The sequence below is a fragment of the Panthera uncia genome (genome assembly GCF_023721935.1).
Source record: "Panthera uncia isolate 11264 chromosome B3 unlocalized genomic scaffold, Puncia_PCG_1.0 HiC_scaffold_1, whole genome shotgun sequence".
NCBI classification, from domain to species: domain Eukaryota; kingdom Metazoa; phylum Chordata; class Mammalia; order Carnivora; family Felidae; genus Panthera; species Panthera uncia.
The window spans coordinates 73,178,493-73,197,242 of NW_026057582.1; the positions used below are offsets into that span (position 1 = coordinate 73,178,493).

The following is an 18,750-nucleotide window of genomic DNA, read 5'->3' on the forward strand; positions in this document are numbered from 1 at the left end:
TGCCCATTTTATTCGCATATAATTGCTCATAATATTCTCTTATTATTGTATATTATTGTTTTTACTTCTGTTGTGTTGGTTGTGATCTCTCCTCTTTCATTCTTGATTTTATTTGGGGGGGGGTGGTCCTTTCCTTTTTCTTCTTGACCAAACTGGCTAGTGGTTTACCAATTTTGTTAATTCTTTCCAAGAACCAGCTTCTGGTTTCATTGATTTGTTCTACTGGTTTTTTTGTTTGTTTGTTTGTTTGTTTTTGTTTCAATAGCATTAATTTCTGCTCTAATCTTTCTTATTTCCTGTCTTCTGCTGGTTTTGGGTTTTACTTGCTGTTCTTTTTCCAGCTCCTTAAGTTGTAAGGCTAGGTTGTGTATCTGAGATCTTTCTTCCTTCTTTAGGAAGGCCTGGATTGCTATATACTTTCCTCGTCTGACCACCTTTGCTGCATCCCAGAGGTTTTGGGTTGTGATGTTATCATTTTCATTGACTTCCATATGCTTTTTAATTTCTTTTTTAACTGCTTGTTTAGCCCATTCATTCTTTAGTAGGATGTTCTTCAGTCTCCAAGTATTTGTTTCCTTTCCAAATTTTTTCTTGTGATTGATTTTGAGTTTCATAGCATTGTGGTGTGAAAATATGTACGTACGATCTTGATCTTTTTGCACTTACTTAGGGCAGATTTGTGTCCCAGTATATGGTCTATTCTGGAGAACACTCCATGTGCACTGGAGAAGAATGTATATTCTGCTGCTTCAGGATGAAATGTTCTGAATATATCTGTTAAGTCCATCTGGTCCAATGTGTCATTCAAAGCCATTGTTTCCTTGTTGATTTTTTGATTAGATGATCTGCCCATTGCTGTGAGTGGGGTGTTGAAGTCTCCTACTATTATGGTATTACTGTCGATGAGTTTCTTGATGTTTGTGATTAATCAACTTATATATTTGGGTGCTTTCACATCTGATGCATAAATGTTTACAATTGTTATGTCTTCTTAGTCTATAGACCCTTTGATTATGATATAATGCCCTTCTGCATCTCTTGATACAGTCTTTATTTTAAAGTCTAGATTGTCTGATATAAGTGTGGCTACTCTGGCTTTCTTTTGTTGACCATTCGCATGATAGATGGTTCTCCATCCCCTTATTTTCAATCTGTAGGTGTCTTTAGGTCTAAAGTGGGTCTCTTGTAAACAGCATATCGATGGGTCTTGTTTTCTTATCCATTCTGTTACCCTAGGTCTTTTGATTGGAGCATTGAGGTCATTGACGTTTAGAGTGAGTACTGAAAGATATGAATTTATTGCCATTATGAAGCTTGTAGAGTTGGAGTTTCTGGTGGTGTTCTCTGCTCCTTTCTAATCTTTTGTTGCTTTTGGTATTTATTTATTTATATATATATTTTTTCATCTTTTGTCCCCTCAGAGAGTCCCCTTTAATATTTCTTGCAGGGCTGGTTTAGTGGTCACAAACTCCTTTAATTTTTGTTTGTCAGGGAACCTTTTATCTCTCCTTCTATTTTGAGTGACAGCCTTGCTGGATAAAGAATTCTTGGCTGCATATTTTTCTGATTCAGCATACTGAATATATCCCACCACTCCTTTCTGGCCTGCCAGGTTTCTGTGGATAGGTCTGCTGCAAACATAATCTGTCTTCCCTTGTAGGTTAGGGACTTTTTTTCCCTTGCTGCTTTCATGATTCTCTCCTTGCCTGAGTATTTTGTGAATTTGACTATGATATTCCTTGTTGGTGGTCGGTTTTTGTTGAATCTAATGGGAGTCCTCTGTGCTTCCTGGATTTTGATGTCTGTGTCTTTTCCCAGGTTAGAAACTTTCCCGCTATGATTTGCTCACATAACCCTTCTACCCCTATTTCTCTCTCTTCCTCCTCTGGGATCCCTATGATTGTGATGTTGTTCCTTTTTAATGAGTCTCTGATTTCTCTAGTTCTTAAATCGTGCTCTTTTGCCTTCATCTCCCTCTTTTTTTCTGCTTAGTTATTCTCTATAAGTTTGTCCTCTATATCACTGATTTTCTGTTCCGCCTCGTCCATCCTTGCCGCTGCTGCATCCATCCGTGATTGCAGTTCAGTTATAGCATTTTTAATTTCATCCTGGCTATTTTTTACTTCTTTTATCTCTGCAGAAAGGGATTCTAATCTATTTTCGACTCCAGCTAGTATTCTTATTATCATGATTCTAAATTCTGGTTCAGACATCTTATTGTATCTGTGTTGGTTAAATCCCTGGCTGTCGTTTCTTCGTGCTCTTTCTTTTGGGGTGGATTCCTTCGTTTCATCATTTTGAAGGGAGAAAAGGAATTAATGAGGTAGAAAAATTGAAATTAAAAAGAAAATTAAAATTAAAAAAATATTAAAATTAAAAATTGAAAACACACCCACACAAAAATTGAATAGATGATGTTAGTTCCTAGGTTTGTTTTGATCTGGGTGTAGAAAGTGGTTTGACAGATTAGAGAAACAAACAAACCAATAAAAAAACGAAAAAAAGGGAGGGAGAGAAGAAAAAGAAATCGTTTGAGAATTTGAAAAAAATGAATACACTAAAGTAGACTCAAATACACAAAAGTAGAGAATGTAGTAGAAAAATATAGAAAAATATTTTTAATAAAAATTAAAAAGAAATATGAAATTTTTCTTTTTCTGTATTTAAGAAAAAAGAAATGAAAAAGAGAAAAATGATTATAAAAGAAAAAAGACAAAAAGAAAGAAATCATTTGAAAATTTGAAAAAGTGAATACACTGTAGTAGACTGAATAAAATGATGGGAGTAAGATAGAATTCGAAAAAATTTACATAAAAGCCAAAAATATAGTAAAAAATATTAAAAATATTTTTAAAAGAAATTGAAAGTAAAAATGAAGTTTTTCTCTTTCTGCATTCAAGAAAAAGAAAAGAAATTAAAAAGAAAAAAGAAAAAGAAAAAAGGAAATTGTTTGAAAATGTGAAAAGGTGAGTACACTGAAGTAGACTAAAATTAAATGATGGAAGTAAAGTAGAATTTGAAAAAATTTACACAAAAGTAAAAAATATAGTAATAAAAATTAAAGACAGATATTTTAAATAAAAATTGAAAATAAAAATGACTTTTTTCTCTTTCTGTATTCAAGAAAAAGAAAAGAATTGTAAAAGAGAAAAAGGAGAAAGAGAGAAAAAAAATTTGAATAGATGAACCTGCTAACAGATTGAAGTAGGACTGAAATTGCTTTGTTTTCCCCTAGAGGTCAGTCCATGTAGCTCTTTATAGTCCATAAATTACACCAGCGGTGAGGTTTGTGTTCTTGAAGAGCGAAGTTGGTCCAGTTGGGCAGGGCTCAGTATAACAGCTCCGTTCTCCCCTAGATGGCGCTGCTAGCCTACGCGGGTGGATTGTTGCGGTTCTGTTCAGTGCACATGTGCATGCGCGGGAGTGGTGAAAAATGGCGACACCCAGCCACCCAGTCTGTTCTCCTGGATCAGCAGTCGCGCACCAGTCCTCCATCTTCAGCTCTCGTCCACTCCCCGCTTTTCTACTCTCTGTGACCAGGCCCCAGGCAGTACCTCTCTCCCAAGTTTTGTCTCAGATGCGGCTGTTTTCCCTGGCCCCTTACTTCTGAAGGACTGTGGCTTTGACCCGCTCCACCCCTCTGCAGGAGGGTCTCACCGAGAGATGGCAGAATGAGTGACGGCCAAATGTCAGCTGTACCCAGGAACGCCCACTGGACCCTGCTGTTGCCGGTGCCCCAAGACTGCAGCCAGGTGCCAGCCCACCCCAGGAAAAGCTCGTGAGATGGTGTAGCCTCAGCGTTTCAGGGACCATGGAAAATCGCAACACACATCTGGCACCAGGCTTCATCCTTAACGACCTTGTTCCAGCACCAGTGAATGTGGCTGTTTTCTGGGGTCTGCTGGGACCAGGTGGCTTCAACTGTCTCTACCAAACGTCCTTCCAGCAGTGGAACCGCTTTTCCCTGTGTGGCCCGCGAGAACCTCCCGGACCCCACTCTGTTCCTGAGGATTCGCCCTTCCCACCAGAGCACCACCAGGTAGGGAGCTGCAGAGTTGCAGCCTTTGAGCTCCCCTTGTTTACAGTCTCAATGGCATTTAAACCCTCTCCTTTCTCCTTTCTCCTTTCACCTTTCTCCCTTTTTAGTTTAGTCCCTGTGGCCGTTTCCAATTGTCCACTTTCTCTCCACCTGCTTTTGGGGAGGGGTGCTTTTCCCGTACGCTCCCCCCCCCCCCAGTCTCTGTCCTCTCTCCATCTGCAAAAGTGGTTCCCTACCTTTTGGGGCTTCTTGCTCCCCAAGTTCAGCTCTTTGTGTTGCGTACCTGCTGAATTCTGTGGTTCAGGTTGTGCAGATTATTGTGTTAATCTTACAATCGGTTTTCTAAGTGTGTAGGATGGTTTAGTGTTGGTCTGGCTGTATTTCACAGACACGAGACATACAAAAAGCTTCCATGCTGTTCCGCCATCTTGGCTCCTCCCTCCGGAACATGACTTCTTAAATGTTTCTTTGAAGCATTTGTGGTACAAGGAACAAAAGTATTCACTTTGGTCTGGGGTGCCAGGAGGGAGCCAAGAGGGCCCTGGGAACCCATGCCTTATGCGCTCCCAGAGAGATAATGTATACCTAGGAACTAATGAACCATTCTGTACTTTAACCCACCAGGTCCAATCATCATCTGGAATGCCTCCTGGGGGCCAAGTGGGCCTAGGGGTTGGAGTAACTTGTATCCATGGATATATTCCTTTGTTGCTGGAGTGAGGATTTTGAACCCATTTATCCCCTCCTTGGCTGGGAAATACATGGGGCTATCTTTCCATTAGGTAGAGGAGTCTTTGTAGGAGGTGGTGGCTAGATGTAGGGCCTTATAATTTCTCTGCAGAATCTTATTTCTTTCCTCGATGGTTCTTGTCCCAGGGGGCCTGTCGTGGGCAAATCCCCAACCGACAAATCCCCAGGTACTTTCACTGGTAGGGGGGCTGCCCTGACCAATGCTAAGGCCAAATTACATAAAAGCAGGAGTACAAGAAACTTCACTTTCGGTGGGCAGCCATGCAGTCCTAATCCGTCCGCTGCCCCGGCCCTCCCATCAGGCTAGTTGGATAGCTTGGCTTCTGGCAATAAAAAAAAAAATAGGAAGGGTGTGCCCTAGGGATATTCCTCAACATCGTGGCAAACTGTAAATATCTATTGCCCATCATTGTCTGTCTCCTGAAAGAGTAGCCAAGGCTTAACATCCTCGTCTCAAAATCATTGTTGCCTCAGCTAAGTTGGTTGAAGCATCTTCAGAGTTTGTACTACAGTCTCCATGAAATATGATGGAACCACATACAGTACAACTGTCCTGCTAAGAGATAGACTATAACTCTCTGAAAACACCTAACATTTTTCTACCAGCTGGCTGAGTAAATGTAAAATATTGTTAATTTCTCCTCCTATTATTCAACTCTAACACATTTCTCAATGAAGGGAGTCTCATGATTGTGCTTCTGTCACCCAAGAAGTGTCCATGTCCAGGTTTAATCTTTTGCAGACTCTTAGACCAGATTCTGAATAAGTAGATTTTTAATCATCTTATCTTAAACATTGAAAGAGACAATATCACACTTGTCATGCAATGACCACTCCAGACTCCTTTATAAAATCCCATCATTTAGCAGAAGCGATACTAATTCTAGTGGCTGAACTAGTAGATATTTCTAGGGCATGTCAATTTACAAAAACTTATGTAGTCAGTGTCAGTGAATATGCTTTTAATGTCCTTCACAGCTTCCAAATACTATGAAGACAATGAGGTTTCTTCACTTTTTAACATTTCTTAACCCTCTCATGCAACCTTCTGAAAGGGACAGCAAATACATGAAGTATTGGATGTCTTCATGCTATTCAAAAACTGTCATAGTGGCACCTGGGTGGCTTGGTTGGTTGAGTGTTGAACTTTGGCACAGGTCATTATCTCACAGTCTCTCTCTCCTCTCAAAAATAAATAAACATTAAAATAATTTTGTCATAAAGACAAAGTCTTTAATCAAAAGACACTGTAGGAGCTAGGAAAAGTGAGGCAGTCATCGTACTGAACACACTTTTTTTTTTTAATTTTTTTTAACGTTTATTTATTTTTGAGACAGAGACAGAGCATGAACGGGGGAGGGTCAGAGAGAGAGGGAGACACAGAATCGGAAGCAGGCTCCCGGCTCTGAGCCATCATCAGCCCAGAGCCCGACGCGGGGCTCGAACTCACAGACCGTGAGATCGTGACCTGAGCCGAAGTCGGACGCTTAACCGACTGAGCCACCCAGGTGCCCCTGAACACACTTTTCTAACCAAGGTTCTTATGCAAGCACCTCTTACAACACAAAAAGACAATTCAATCCATGGAAAAGTTCAACAATTCCATCTTAGATGTAGAAAACTTGGCACCAATTTTGTAAAGAATCTAAAAATGTTTGACTTGCTGGATCCATGAGAACAAGATATATCAAAGCCAGGACAGCGGCCTGGTGGAGCCAAATGATCTCCACTGAACACTTGTAAAACTCTGCAGAGACCACACATCACAGAAGGGACAACTGGTTGCAACATGAAACAAACGCTGCTGCGGAAACTTTCTAGGACGATCAACATGGGACTGTTTGTGCCTGTCTTGGAACCAGCAAAATCCCATAAAATCTGGAAAGCTGGAATATGGTCTGGAATTCTGTCCCAAGGAAGCATTTGAGTATCTCCATAAGGAACTTACACAATTGCATTCCCTCCAGGAGCCATGAGTGTGTACTAGTTACAGCATTTCATTTATGACATGGATTGAGCACTCTCCCATCAGAAAATCACAGCAATCACAAAAAAAGAGCTAAATATCAAATGGACTTTGTGTTTACTACCTGTGCCGTTTCTGTTAATTTCTCTATAAGCAGAGCAAGTTTCTCTGGGACAATTAGGTAAGGTTTGACCTCACACAGAAAATTCACCTCTACTATCACCCCACCCCCAACCTTCTCTTATAGTGGAACAACAAAATGGAATGTTAAAAGTGAAATGGGGGGGTGGGGGGGTGCCTGGGTGGTTCAGTCAGTTAAGTATCTAACTCTCGATCTCAGGTCATGATCTCACAGTTTGTGAGTTTGAGCCCCCTGCACTGCCCCCCAACCTTGGGCTCTGTGTGACAGCTCTGAGCCTGCTTGGAATTCTGTCTCTCCCTCTCTCTGCCAGCTTGCTTACCCTCTATCTCTCTGTCTCAAAATAAATACATAAACTTAAAAAAAAAACTGAAATGGGTTACTATAGCAGACACCCTGGAACTAGTGTGGTCTGGTACATGTTAGCCTTAGCCCTCAGGCCCTGCATCCTTCCCTCACGAAGTCCTGTGCTGTCTTACCATAAACTGCTCACTGCAGCCCATGTAGCTCAGATGTCCCAACCCACATATAGTCCGACCTTCACAAACAGAACTCGATCAATAAACCCTTCACACTCTTCCTTTCATCCCAGGCACAGATGCTCTCTGGACTTTAATCAGTTCTGAACAAAAATCTCAGGAAAGACTCCCAATGAAATGTATAAAATGGCCTTATTAGGCATTTTTTATTACCAGTTCAGCAGATAAATTACTAAAAACGGATCCTTGGTTACACATTTACCAACTCTTATGACCTCATGGATCCTTCATAGACGAAATGGAAAATGTTGCTCATATTAGGAATCTTAAACTGAGGTTCCTGAGAGAATCAGCAGAAGCAGACCATTCACAGAACTGAGTGCCAACCCAAGAAACTTCAAACAAACATTATCGCACAAAGAAGACAACACCAGCCAAGGCCATTTAGAAGAGAATTCTCTTTGATGTTTGACATCACTGATTCTCATGCTCTTCTTTCCATTCTTTTGTCTCTGTCCTTTTAGAAATATATTCCCACTTTAATGATAAACTTTATATTTCAGAATTACCTGACTTTGTTCTCTTACTAATAAAATAACTTGAATATGGCCTTTATTCAAGACAATACCCATCCTAATGCTATAGTTCAGCTCTGCAAAGCCATAATCAGTGCAACAAAGGCAAATAAATTTGTTGGATATGTTACTTCATGTCAACTCCTGGAAAAAACAAAGAAAAAAAACAAACTATGCCCAAAATAGTATGACTAAAATGATTTTTAATCAATAAAATTTGTCTTAAAATGTCAGAAAATTTTAGAATAGAGTTCATATAACTAGACTTCTATAAAGAACAATGTATTAACCTGAATACATGAGTTGGTCCAACACTCCATTGAACTTCTCTATTATTAATGGCTATACTGTTTCCTTTCTGGAACTAGAAATTTAATTTCTAAAAGAGTCCAAACACTTGAAATGATGAGTTATTTCTAACAATAACTTACAAGTTCAAAAAATCAGGGATAGGAAACAGAGGGGCTTCAGAGGCGGAGATCATACAGGTGCCTGTGGCAGGAGCTTCCTCCTATTAAGACGCAGAATTATCAAAAGACTATGTGTTGCCTGGTTCCATTCATATGATACTCTCACAAGATAAAAATATGAAAGAACAAACAAGGTGTGCAAAAAGTTATGGATGGGAGAGAGTGTGATTAGAAAGTTACAGAACAAGGGATTTGGCTGGAGCAATGAAGTCATTCTGTATCATGATTGTATGATGCTTAGATGAATCTAACATATACTTTAAAATTAGGAGGCACCTGGGTGGCACAGTCGGTTACATGTCTGACTCTTGATCTCGGCTCAGGTCATGATCTCACACGGTGTGAGTCTGAGCCCTGCATTGGGCTGAGCACTGATGGTGCAGAGCCTGCTTGGGATTCTGTCTCTCCTTCTCACTGCTCTTCCCCTACTTGTACTCACTGTCTCTCAAAGTAAGTAAACAAACTTTAAAAAACATTTAATTCAATATTCACAGATATAACTGTACCCCAAAGAGTAACTTTTTATATAATTTCTATAATAAAATTTTTAAATACTAAAAAAATAAAGTAACTGCAGTGGTTTCTATTTTCATGATTGGAGTCTGCCTAACTTGTGAATTATTTTCTCAGTTGGCAAAGAAAGCACTAGCTTTGCCAACTGTGATAGGCAAAATAAGGAACAATAAGTTTTAAAATTTCAAGTGAAAAAGGAGGGGACAAAAACAAAAAATATACCAAAACCTTGAAGATATGATTAAGAGTCCACAGATGAAGAGATAATCCTGGTTTATATGGGCTTAAATGTAGTCACACGTGTACTTTTAAGAGGAAGCAGAGGGAGGCTTGAAGACAGGAAAAAGAGAAATCAACAAAACCATGGAAGCAGAGGTTAGAGTGAAGTGGTCACAGGCCAAAAATGCAGGCAGCAACCAAAGCTGTAAGAGGCAAGGAAAAATGTCTCCCCTAGAGCATCTGGAGAGGGTACAGCTTATTGGCATCATGATATCATCCTGGAGAAATTAATTCAACTTCTGGTCTTCAGAACAATGGCAGAAAGAATTTCTGTTGTTTTAGGCCACTGAGCCTGTGATAATTGTCCAGAAGCAGTACGAAACAAATCCGCCAACCATGATGAAGGTTTAAAGCCTGAATATGTTTAAATCTAAGCTATGTACTGACTCTGAACTCTGACTAGCTTTTTCTTTTCTTCTGTTGAATACATTCTCGCCTAAGTATGAGAAAGCAGTTGAGCTAAGAATAACTGCGCCCCTTCTCTCTTCTAACTCGATTTAAGAAGAAAGAAAACAGTAAAATATAAACTGCCCTTCCCTCTGACTCCTTATCAGGCTTGGAGGAAATGGACCAATCAAGAGTCGCCTTCCTTCTGCACAGGAGCTGGTGTATAACCATATAATCAAATAATCCAAGCTGACTGAGGTGTTGGGCTACAATACTGACCTTTCTTATTCAGATATTTTAAACCTAATTTAACCTAATGACTTTCCCTACAACAACAAACCAGTTAGCTTATAACTGACCACCATAACTCAGCCAAGAGGGATCATTCTCACCATACCAAATCACCAATTATATCCATCTTTAGGAAGAATATGAGATATCTTGAAAATACCCTGCCCTTGAGCAGGGTTGGGAGAATTAGGGAATTAACTATTTATGCAAATTCTTTCCTTACATTGATTCTATCCTCAACACTAAAAGAATTACCTTAAAAACACCTGCACAAATAATGTTTAATTCCATCAAAACATGAAGCAAGTTGTCTACACAATAAATGTTAATCTAAATGCCTTCTGCAATCCACTAGTAAGACTTAAATAAGGTGCATGATGAATGTATATGACAAAAATTCCCACATATCCCACAAAGAAAATTTGAATCATGAGGAACAATAAAAATTAAGTGTCTAGGAATAAGTTCTTTTCCTTAAAACAATGGAATTTTATTGAAAAAGACATAGATAAACAGGTAAATACTATATTCTTCAATAACCAAAGACTTTTAGTTTATTCTTCACAAGTTATAAATTTAATGTAATCACAAAGCTTACATAAAAATTCTAAATAAATAGCAGAATTCACCTTTTCCTTCTTTCATTAATAAACATCTACTGATGATCAACTATGTAAAAAAGTTTGTGCTATATAAAAATTATTAAAAGATACAACTTCCCCTTCTAAATTATTTGAGTATAGATATAAACACATACTAACAAAATTTTGAAGAGTCTAATTCTCCACTCAAATTCTTGACTAAAACACTTCTGCTTTTAATTTCCCTCAAACACACATAAAATGCATACCATCACTGGGCTCTCAAGAAAATCCCAAGTCACATTATCTCAACAAGAAAATAATCAGAACACACAGAAAGGACTGTCAAATATGCCAGAAAGAGAGAAGAGTAAGGAAGTTAAAATTATAAGTGTGACCCTTGAAAATCTCTCGTGGAGCTATTAAAACTCAGGTGTTAGAGGAGAATGCTCAATTCAGGATATAACATTGAGTGGAAAAAATCAGAATCCAAATTACATTAGGATTTAAGAAGAGAGTAAATGAAACATTGATAATAAATTAGCTGGGTACACAATTAATCAATTTCACACTTTGCTTTTTACATATTTTCTATATTTAGCACACAATGGTTTATAACAGAACAAAAGCAACATCTGCAGTACTGGAAAGATAAGAGTTGAAAGCTAATGCATGACAGGAATGTGACAATTTACCAAGAAGTTGTTTGTATGTCAGGAGTCTGAACAGCAAATGTAAATCAGCTTTAAACCTGAATTGCAAAATAAAACCTTACTAACACCCTTCAAAAATCCAATAAGCAGCAATGATTCAACAAAATGTTCCAACCCTGTCTGGGTCATCTCGATCCCAGTTGTCTTAAGTTATGCTTTAATGTCTAACACATTAGCTTCCGCCTGCAGACAAACAATAGCACAAACGATCTACTTGAAGTTCTGTGTCAAAGGACAGGGGTTGCCCAGTCACAGGTTTGGGTGCAGGCAGCAGGTGTCTGGGACGCAGTGTGCACTTGCTGCACAGAAGTAGACAGCTGAGTCTGCAGGCTGGGTGGCTGCGATGTGCAGGGACAGATGCTTGGCCGTCTTATTCAGTAAAACAGTGAGTCTTTGGTCTTCTTTTTTGGCCACACTTGAACGAATGTCTATAATGAGCTGGGGACCTTTTCCAAGTTCTTGCTTATACCAAGGGAAGTAGACTGAGGCACTGTCTGAGTAACTACAGGTGATAACAGAGCTGTTTCCCTCCTGGACACTCAGGGTGGATGGACTCTGCTCCACATTCTCTCCTCGGCTGAGCCCTGTGCAGAAAGAAAAGGTCAGAGAAAGGAGAGCAATTCCCACGTTATTATGCTTCAGAATTCCCCTTTTCTCCACTACCTGGAGGCAACCTGAGTAAAGCCAGTCTTGACTTCTCAACACTATCCACTAATTACTCTGTTTCTCATAAACACTCAACTCACAGTGCAGTGGCAGCCACAAGAGCGTGATGAAAGCCCCCTCGGATGTCCTCATGGTTCCTCCCAATTACAATTACAATCACTTTTAGAATTGCCAACTCCAGCCAGCACAGCTACTTCTAGTACCGGCCCGGCCTTCTTTCCTGCATCAGTCAGAGTGGTTTCCCACGTGTCCACCAGCCAATAAGAAGACGACTGGGCTTCTGCCAGACCTGCTCCTGCAGATGCTCTACCATGGACCCTCCGCCTGGTCTGCGGCAGCTCAGGTGCACCCTCCTGTGGTCACATCTGTACTGAACTCACTGGGGAAAACTTTCTTCCCCTACCCCGTGCCTCTGAGGGACTCAGACGCATAATGGCAGCAATACGTCAAACAAATTACATCCTAGACCAGAGACTAGATGCACAGGAAGAATGTAAACATTAAGATTTATACCTCTGCACACTACTGAGTCACTGCTAAGTTCAAAAGAGTAGATCCTGTTGCCGTTTATTCAATGATGGGCCTCGTGTACATGTTTGAAACGAGGAAGGAATCATGATTCGCTGTCTTAAACAAAGAACATAGAAAACCTTCCCTTTCTGCCAAATCTACCAGCCTCATTTGTCTGTTATGGAGAAAAAGTTTCCTAAAAGGAACATGTAAGCCAAAGAATAAATATTTCAAATGTCTCTTATCTCTGACTCTGCTTCTCTGAGCTGGTCTTGCTTGTGACCTGGCAATCTCCAGAGAAGTGACATTACCAGCAGTCAAAATGCGGAATCTTCGTCAGTTAATGACTGTCATAAAAATGTCAATGATAAAAGAGCAGGGGGACAAGTCCATGAGTTAGGAAGCAATTTGACCCATAGACTTGGTTGATTTGTCATGGGAAATCTGACATGCCATAAGAAATCTACTCCTATTGCTACGTGGATTATATACTGCAAAGTATTGGGGGAAAGAATAGAAATTCTCACAATACATGGGGCTTCAGTTTCAAAACATGTAGCTATATGTAAATTTATTCTACAGATGTTTTTATTTTCTGATATCAAAAGGGTTTCCAGGTCCTAAATGCAGTAGGTGACTCAAATCCTTAGTGGAGGTTCCTCTAAAGTTTAAGCCAACTCTGCTGGCATAGATTTCTGCTGCCTTGGCCAAGCTGAACCACTGCTGGTTCAGATTCCATACTCTGTCATTTTTCTCTCAAACTCCACTGCCATGGAGAATTTCCCCCAAGATATTGATAAAGTTTTTAGTCCTGTAGATTTTCTGTAAGAAAGACAATCTACAGAAGCCTAAATATTGCCATGGCTGCCCAGAGGCGGAGTACAATTAGCCTACTGATCCTGAGAACTGATCCCTGATAAATCAAGACTGCCTCACCTACATTAAGTGGAAGCCCTTTTCCTGAAATTGTACTCACTAGTCCTCTGGAGTTTTTCAGGATAAATATAATCCTCATCCACATTTGACACCCTTAAAACTTTAGGGACAACTCCCATGAAGAATCAAAATCAACATGTTAGTTTCTTTGTAAATATATTTGTGTGTGTTTTCATATGTAAATTTTCTCTATGTTAAGAATCCTCCTCTATTTACTCATCCATCCTCCATAGAAAGAATTCCCAAATCCTTCTTTGGGTGAATTTCTCTCTTCTTGGAGACATATACTTTAAGTCAATATTTTCCCTTTTGAGTTATGTTATCCAGAACTGAACGTTATAGTATAAGTATGCTCTATTTAGCACAATGTCCTATATATGAGCTGTAGCACAAGAATAATCATCCCCTGGGCAAAATTCATAGCCCCATGATTATTTCATTGAATATTGCCTGACTCATCATCAAAAAGTGTTGACCGGGAAAGGCTTTTTCTAATACCTTCATGGACGGCCAGCTGCATGAGGACAATATTCCCCCGTAGTCTCCCGATAGCAGTGATTACAGTTCATAACAATGTATTAGTAATGCTCTGTATTCACATCTTGCCTTCAAGAGATGTCCACCTGGGATATACATATATCTGCTGTTTTTAGGAAAGTCCTTAGAATTACATGTAGATGTTAACATGACACCAACACCTTTGGCTTCCTCTTCCAGAAACCAGTGAGTGGGAGATGAGTTTGCTGGTAGACTAACAGTGGTTCAGCCTGAGTCTTCTTTCCTGCCCAAGGTGTCAGATATTTACACAAATTGCAACTCTCCATTAAGGCAATTAAACTGATTGGACTACGGCTCTCCCAGACCCAAACTGCAGAGATCTAAGTGGCTGGGCTTGCATTAGACACAATCTCTTTACCCAGCAGGATGGCCCTGCAGCATGGAGGCAGGGGCGAGAATGCCAGAGAGGAAGTGAGGAAACCCAGTTTCTTTCCCAGCTCATTGACCACCTAATTGTTCCATAGTGTCATCTTGGATACAGCCTCTGTTTTGTAAAATGAAGTGGACTAAAGCCTTTCTAAGGGCTCTGCCAGCTCTAAATTTCTTTTATACTATGTAACAAAGCAAATATTTTGAGGACTGGCTGCGAGCCATGTGGACTGGTGTGAGAATGGGGAGAAATGGCCTGCGTTGTGGAACCCCAAGCCCATTTGACAACCACATGTGATCTTGTGGGTCTGAGGTTGCTCCTAACCAATCCTAGGGCCTCATCAGAAACAGAGACAGAGTCTTCAGAATAAGATCCTCTCTGGGTTTTCTTTTCTTCTGGGAGACCAAAGACAGTTCAGGGGGGATCTCAATCTGTAGGAAAAAATGGAATAAAATGGAACTTTACTCACTCTGTATAAAATTTACCACAGGCAGGGGCACCTAGGTGGATCAGTCGGTTGGGCGGCCTACTACAGCTCAGGTCATGATCTCGCAGTCTGTGAGTTTGAGCCCTGCATCAGGCTCTGTGCTGACAGCTCAGAGCCTGGAGCCTGCTTCCGATTCTTTGTCTTCCTCTCTCTCTGCCCCTTCCCTGCTTGCTCTCTGTCTCTCTGTCTCTCTCTCTGTCTCTCTCTCTCTCTCTCAAAAATAATAAACATTAAAAAAAAATTTTTTTTTTAATTTACCACAGGCAGTGAGATGGTGTTGGCTCCATAGTGGATGAGCTTACTCACACGTATGTAAAGCAACAAATACTTTCTCATACAGCCTGATTGCTTTCTGGCTTCTAGTTCCCTTATTCCAGTTTAACTTGGGTGTTCAAACTTCCCAGGCAGAGCTGGCTATGTAATTGGTGGCACACAATGAAACAGAAAATTTGTGGCCCCATGTTTCAAAAACAGAAAGAAGTATTACATTATGTAATAAAATATAAAGAAAGCTCTCTTTAAAAAAATCTTCTTACTTATCAGGGTGCCTTGGTGGCTCAAGTGTGCCTGGGTAGCTGAGTCAGTTAAGCATTTTGATTTGGGCTCAGGTCATGACCTCATGGTTGAAGGATGCAGCCCCAAATTGCACCCTGATTGGGCTCCGTGCTGGTCATGGAGCCTGTTTGGGATTCTCTCTCTCTCTCTCTCTCTCCCTCCCTCTCCCTCTACTCCTCCCCCCACTTATGCTCTCTTTCACTCTCTTCCAAAATAAATAAATATTTTTAAAAATCTTTCTACTTATAAAACACAATAGAACTTATAATAATACATAAGCAAAAACATAAATTTACAATATGCAAAAACATTGTTAGAAAATTTGCTAAATAAAAAAAGTTTCCAGGGGTGCCTGGGTGGCTCAGTGGGTTAAGCATCTGACTTCAGCTCAGGTCACGATCTCGCGGTCCATGAGTTCGAGCCCTGCGTGGGGCTCTGGGCTGATGGCTCAGAGCCTGGATCCTGTTTCGGATTCTGTGTCTCCCTCTCTCTGCCCCTCCCCTGTTCATGCTCTGTCTCAAAAATAAATAAACGTTAAAAAAAAGAAAAGAAAAAAAAAGTTTCCATAATACAATATACAATAATATTGTGGTAGTATATTTTTTTAATTTAAATAATATCAATCACATTTGTCATAAGATTAATATTTTCAGTTATATAAAGTAAATTGCAGGATTATCTTCACATCTTGGAAGTGGATCTGTGTAGTGGGATGGTATCCCAATACTTTTTCTTCCCCAATGAAACTACTCTTAATTGATATTTAAAAACGCAGTAAATGGTAGCTACGTATTGCTATAAAGTTATTTTGTCTTTTGTAATATAAAATGTATGAAAGTGTATTGTAAGATACCCAAAAAACCAAAAATGTTTCTATTTCTTAAGAATCAAATGCATGGGGAGCCTGGGTGGCTCAGTTGGTTAAGCCTCTGTCTCTTGATTTTGGCTCAAGTCATGATCTCACAGTGGTGAGATTGAGTCCCAGGTTAGGCTCAAAATTGAGCGTGGAGCCTGCCTGGGATTCTCTCTCATTCTTTCTCTCTCTCTCTGTCTATCCTTTTATCCATCTCCCATTCACTCTCAATATAAACATTAAAAAAAGAATCCAATGTATATTAATCTATTAAAATAGGTTAATATAATAAATATATCAAAACTATTAAATATATCAAACACTAAAAATAGAATAATACTTTGGTAGTGTAATATCTTGACAATAATAATATTTTTCTGCCTTGCTTTACTCCAAATTAATTTATTAGGTTCTCAAAATTTATACTCTTATTAACTTCACTTTAATCAATATAATTGAAAGCAGTATCATTGTTGGTAACTGTAATGCTACAGACAGAATTTCTGATAATTTTTAATTTTGAGAAGAGTATTTCTGTCGTTGCAACTGATATTACAGACCTTAAAAAGTATTTTACATGCTATGACAAAAAAAGCATAGATATATGACAAATTAGTTGAAATATAAATAACGTAAATCTAGAGCTGATGCTTCTAGGGGAAAAATTTCTCTATATATGATTTAACTCTGAATACCATTCAGTTTCATGTAAATCTGAATTTAATTTTAAATGTAAATTTACACAGCAGCATTTTATTGTTTTCTCTAACGTTTTCTGTAACTTTTGAAAGGTGTATATGAAACTAAAAAGTGACTTCATGATTTGTATATAATTCAGAATGCTGGTCTATGCATCTTACTACATCTTAAGTTACAAGAAAAATTAATTTCAAATTATCTTCTGTGTTAATAATGGGTTCATTGGATAAGTTCAAACTTCATATGAAAATGTTAGTCTTCTCCACTGAAGCTCTCCTCTTTATCTTAAATTTCTATTTCAAAGCCTACGGATCTTTGCTTTCCCATGTGGCAGCAAGTTCCAAAATCAGAGATTCTAAACATTTTAAGAACTAACATCCCTCCAATATGCTTTATGCAATGTGCACATACACACTTTAATTTTGAAACAATTTATTGGCAAGGTTTACTGCCACCAGCTTTGAGCCTGCAAAGCCCCAGATGGTCCCAAGCACGCTGTGCAAATGCGGCTGCACAAGGAAGGCTTCCTGGTGGAGGAGCCTGGGCTGGGAGCCCAGCTGCAGTTTGGGGACAGGCTACAGAGCAGCAGGGAGCACTGTGCCTCCACCGCACACAGATAGGTGGCTGAGTCTTCCTGCTGGGAGGCCCTGATGTGCAGGCTGCTGTGCCGGTCCTTAGTGTTCACCGTGCAGTTCAACCTCCCATCCTGCTTCATCCCTGAAACTATGTAAAACAACCGGGTGAGGCCGCCGCCTCCGGGGTTCTGCCGGAACCACTGCACGTTGGTCACCGAGCTGGAAAAATTGCACCTCAGGGTAGAGCTGGCTCCCTCCTGGAGGCTCAGGGCTGCAGGTGTCTGCTCCACGTCCATCCCTCTCACCCCTGCTTGGAAAGACAAAACCAAACACAAAAGAAGTCACTGAAGAACCACTGAGGCAGTTTTCAAACCCATAGAGTATTCCTGGGAACACCCGCTGACGGTGTAGACCCTGCAGGAGCTCTGTGCCAGCTCCCCCTCCACTGCGGGCTGTGAACCTCCCCCGCCCCCATCTGGGACGCCCACACTCACAGCAAACCTGCACCCACAGAAGCCCCAGCAGGGCTCCCCGCTGTCTCTTCATGACTCCTTGTCTGGTCGCTGACGTGCCTTCACCCCTACTCTGAAGAGTGTAGAGTCTTGGGTCCAGAGAAGTTGTGTTGTCAACAGTCACCACATCCCTCCAGAATCACTGAGCACCCATCACACCTGAACCCTGTCAGTCCCGGGACTGAGACTCCACCCACAGCGGCCCAGGGAGACTGCAGAGTAATCTGTCCACAACTGTGCTTGCCGACGGTGCAGGGAGGTAGGGACGGTATTTCCAATATATGCACTCATAAGGGCTTTTTTTTTTCTTAAAACATGTTATGTGAGAAATTTGTAGGTTAGTGACTGAGGAAAGGTGAATGATATTTCTAGAAGAGTCAGTGTCTCAGTGAGTTACACAGAACCTTGGAAATCATAGAGAAGAGTGACCCCATTTCCCAAATTGCATAGTTGGACAATGTGAGAATTCAGTTATAAGAAAATTCTGACAAAGGAAAACTAGCTGATAGCATGCATTTTGTTTTGTTTTGTTTTGTTTTAACGTTTATTTATTTTTGAGACAGAGAGAGACAGAGCATGAACAGGGGAGGGGCAGAGAGAGAGGGAGACACAGAATCTGAAACAGGCTCCAGGCTCTGAGCTGTCAGCACAGAGCCCGACGCGGGGCTCGAACTCACAGACCGTGAGATCATGACCTGAGCTGAAGTCGGACGCTTAACCGACCAAGCCACCCAGGTGCCCCTGATAGCATGCAATTTGTATTGCAGAAGCAAATACAATTTCTTGAAATCAGAGAGATCTAGAATCCAATACATATAGTCACCACCTCCACGGAAAATGATTCCAA

At 40.3% G+C, this 18,750-nt stretch overlaps 2 gene segments (V, D, J or C); both read right to left on the bottom strand.

The window, feature by feature from the left end:
• LOC125908811 (T cell receptor alpha variable 22-like) overlaps nucleotides 1-18,115 on the bottom strand; it is a 96,496-nt gene extending 78,381 nt beyond the window's left edge. The window contains 2 exon segments of the V gene segment in view: nucleotides 17,626-17,698; nucleotides 17,886-18,115. Of these exon segments, the coding sequence occupies nucleotides 17,626-17,698; nucleotides 17,886-17,937 (125 nt within the window).
• LOC125908822 (T cell receptor alpha variable 13-1-like) lies at nucleotides 10,947-12,148 on the bottom strand. The segment is given in 2 exon segments: nucleotides 10,947-11,766; nucleotides 11,929-12,148. Coding segments are annotated over 2 exon segments (387 nt in total).
• Nucleotides 18,116-18,750: the final 635 nt, after the last annotated feature.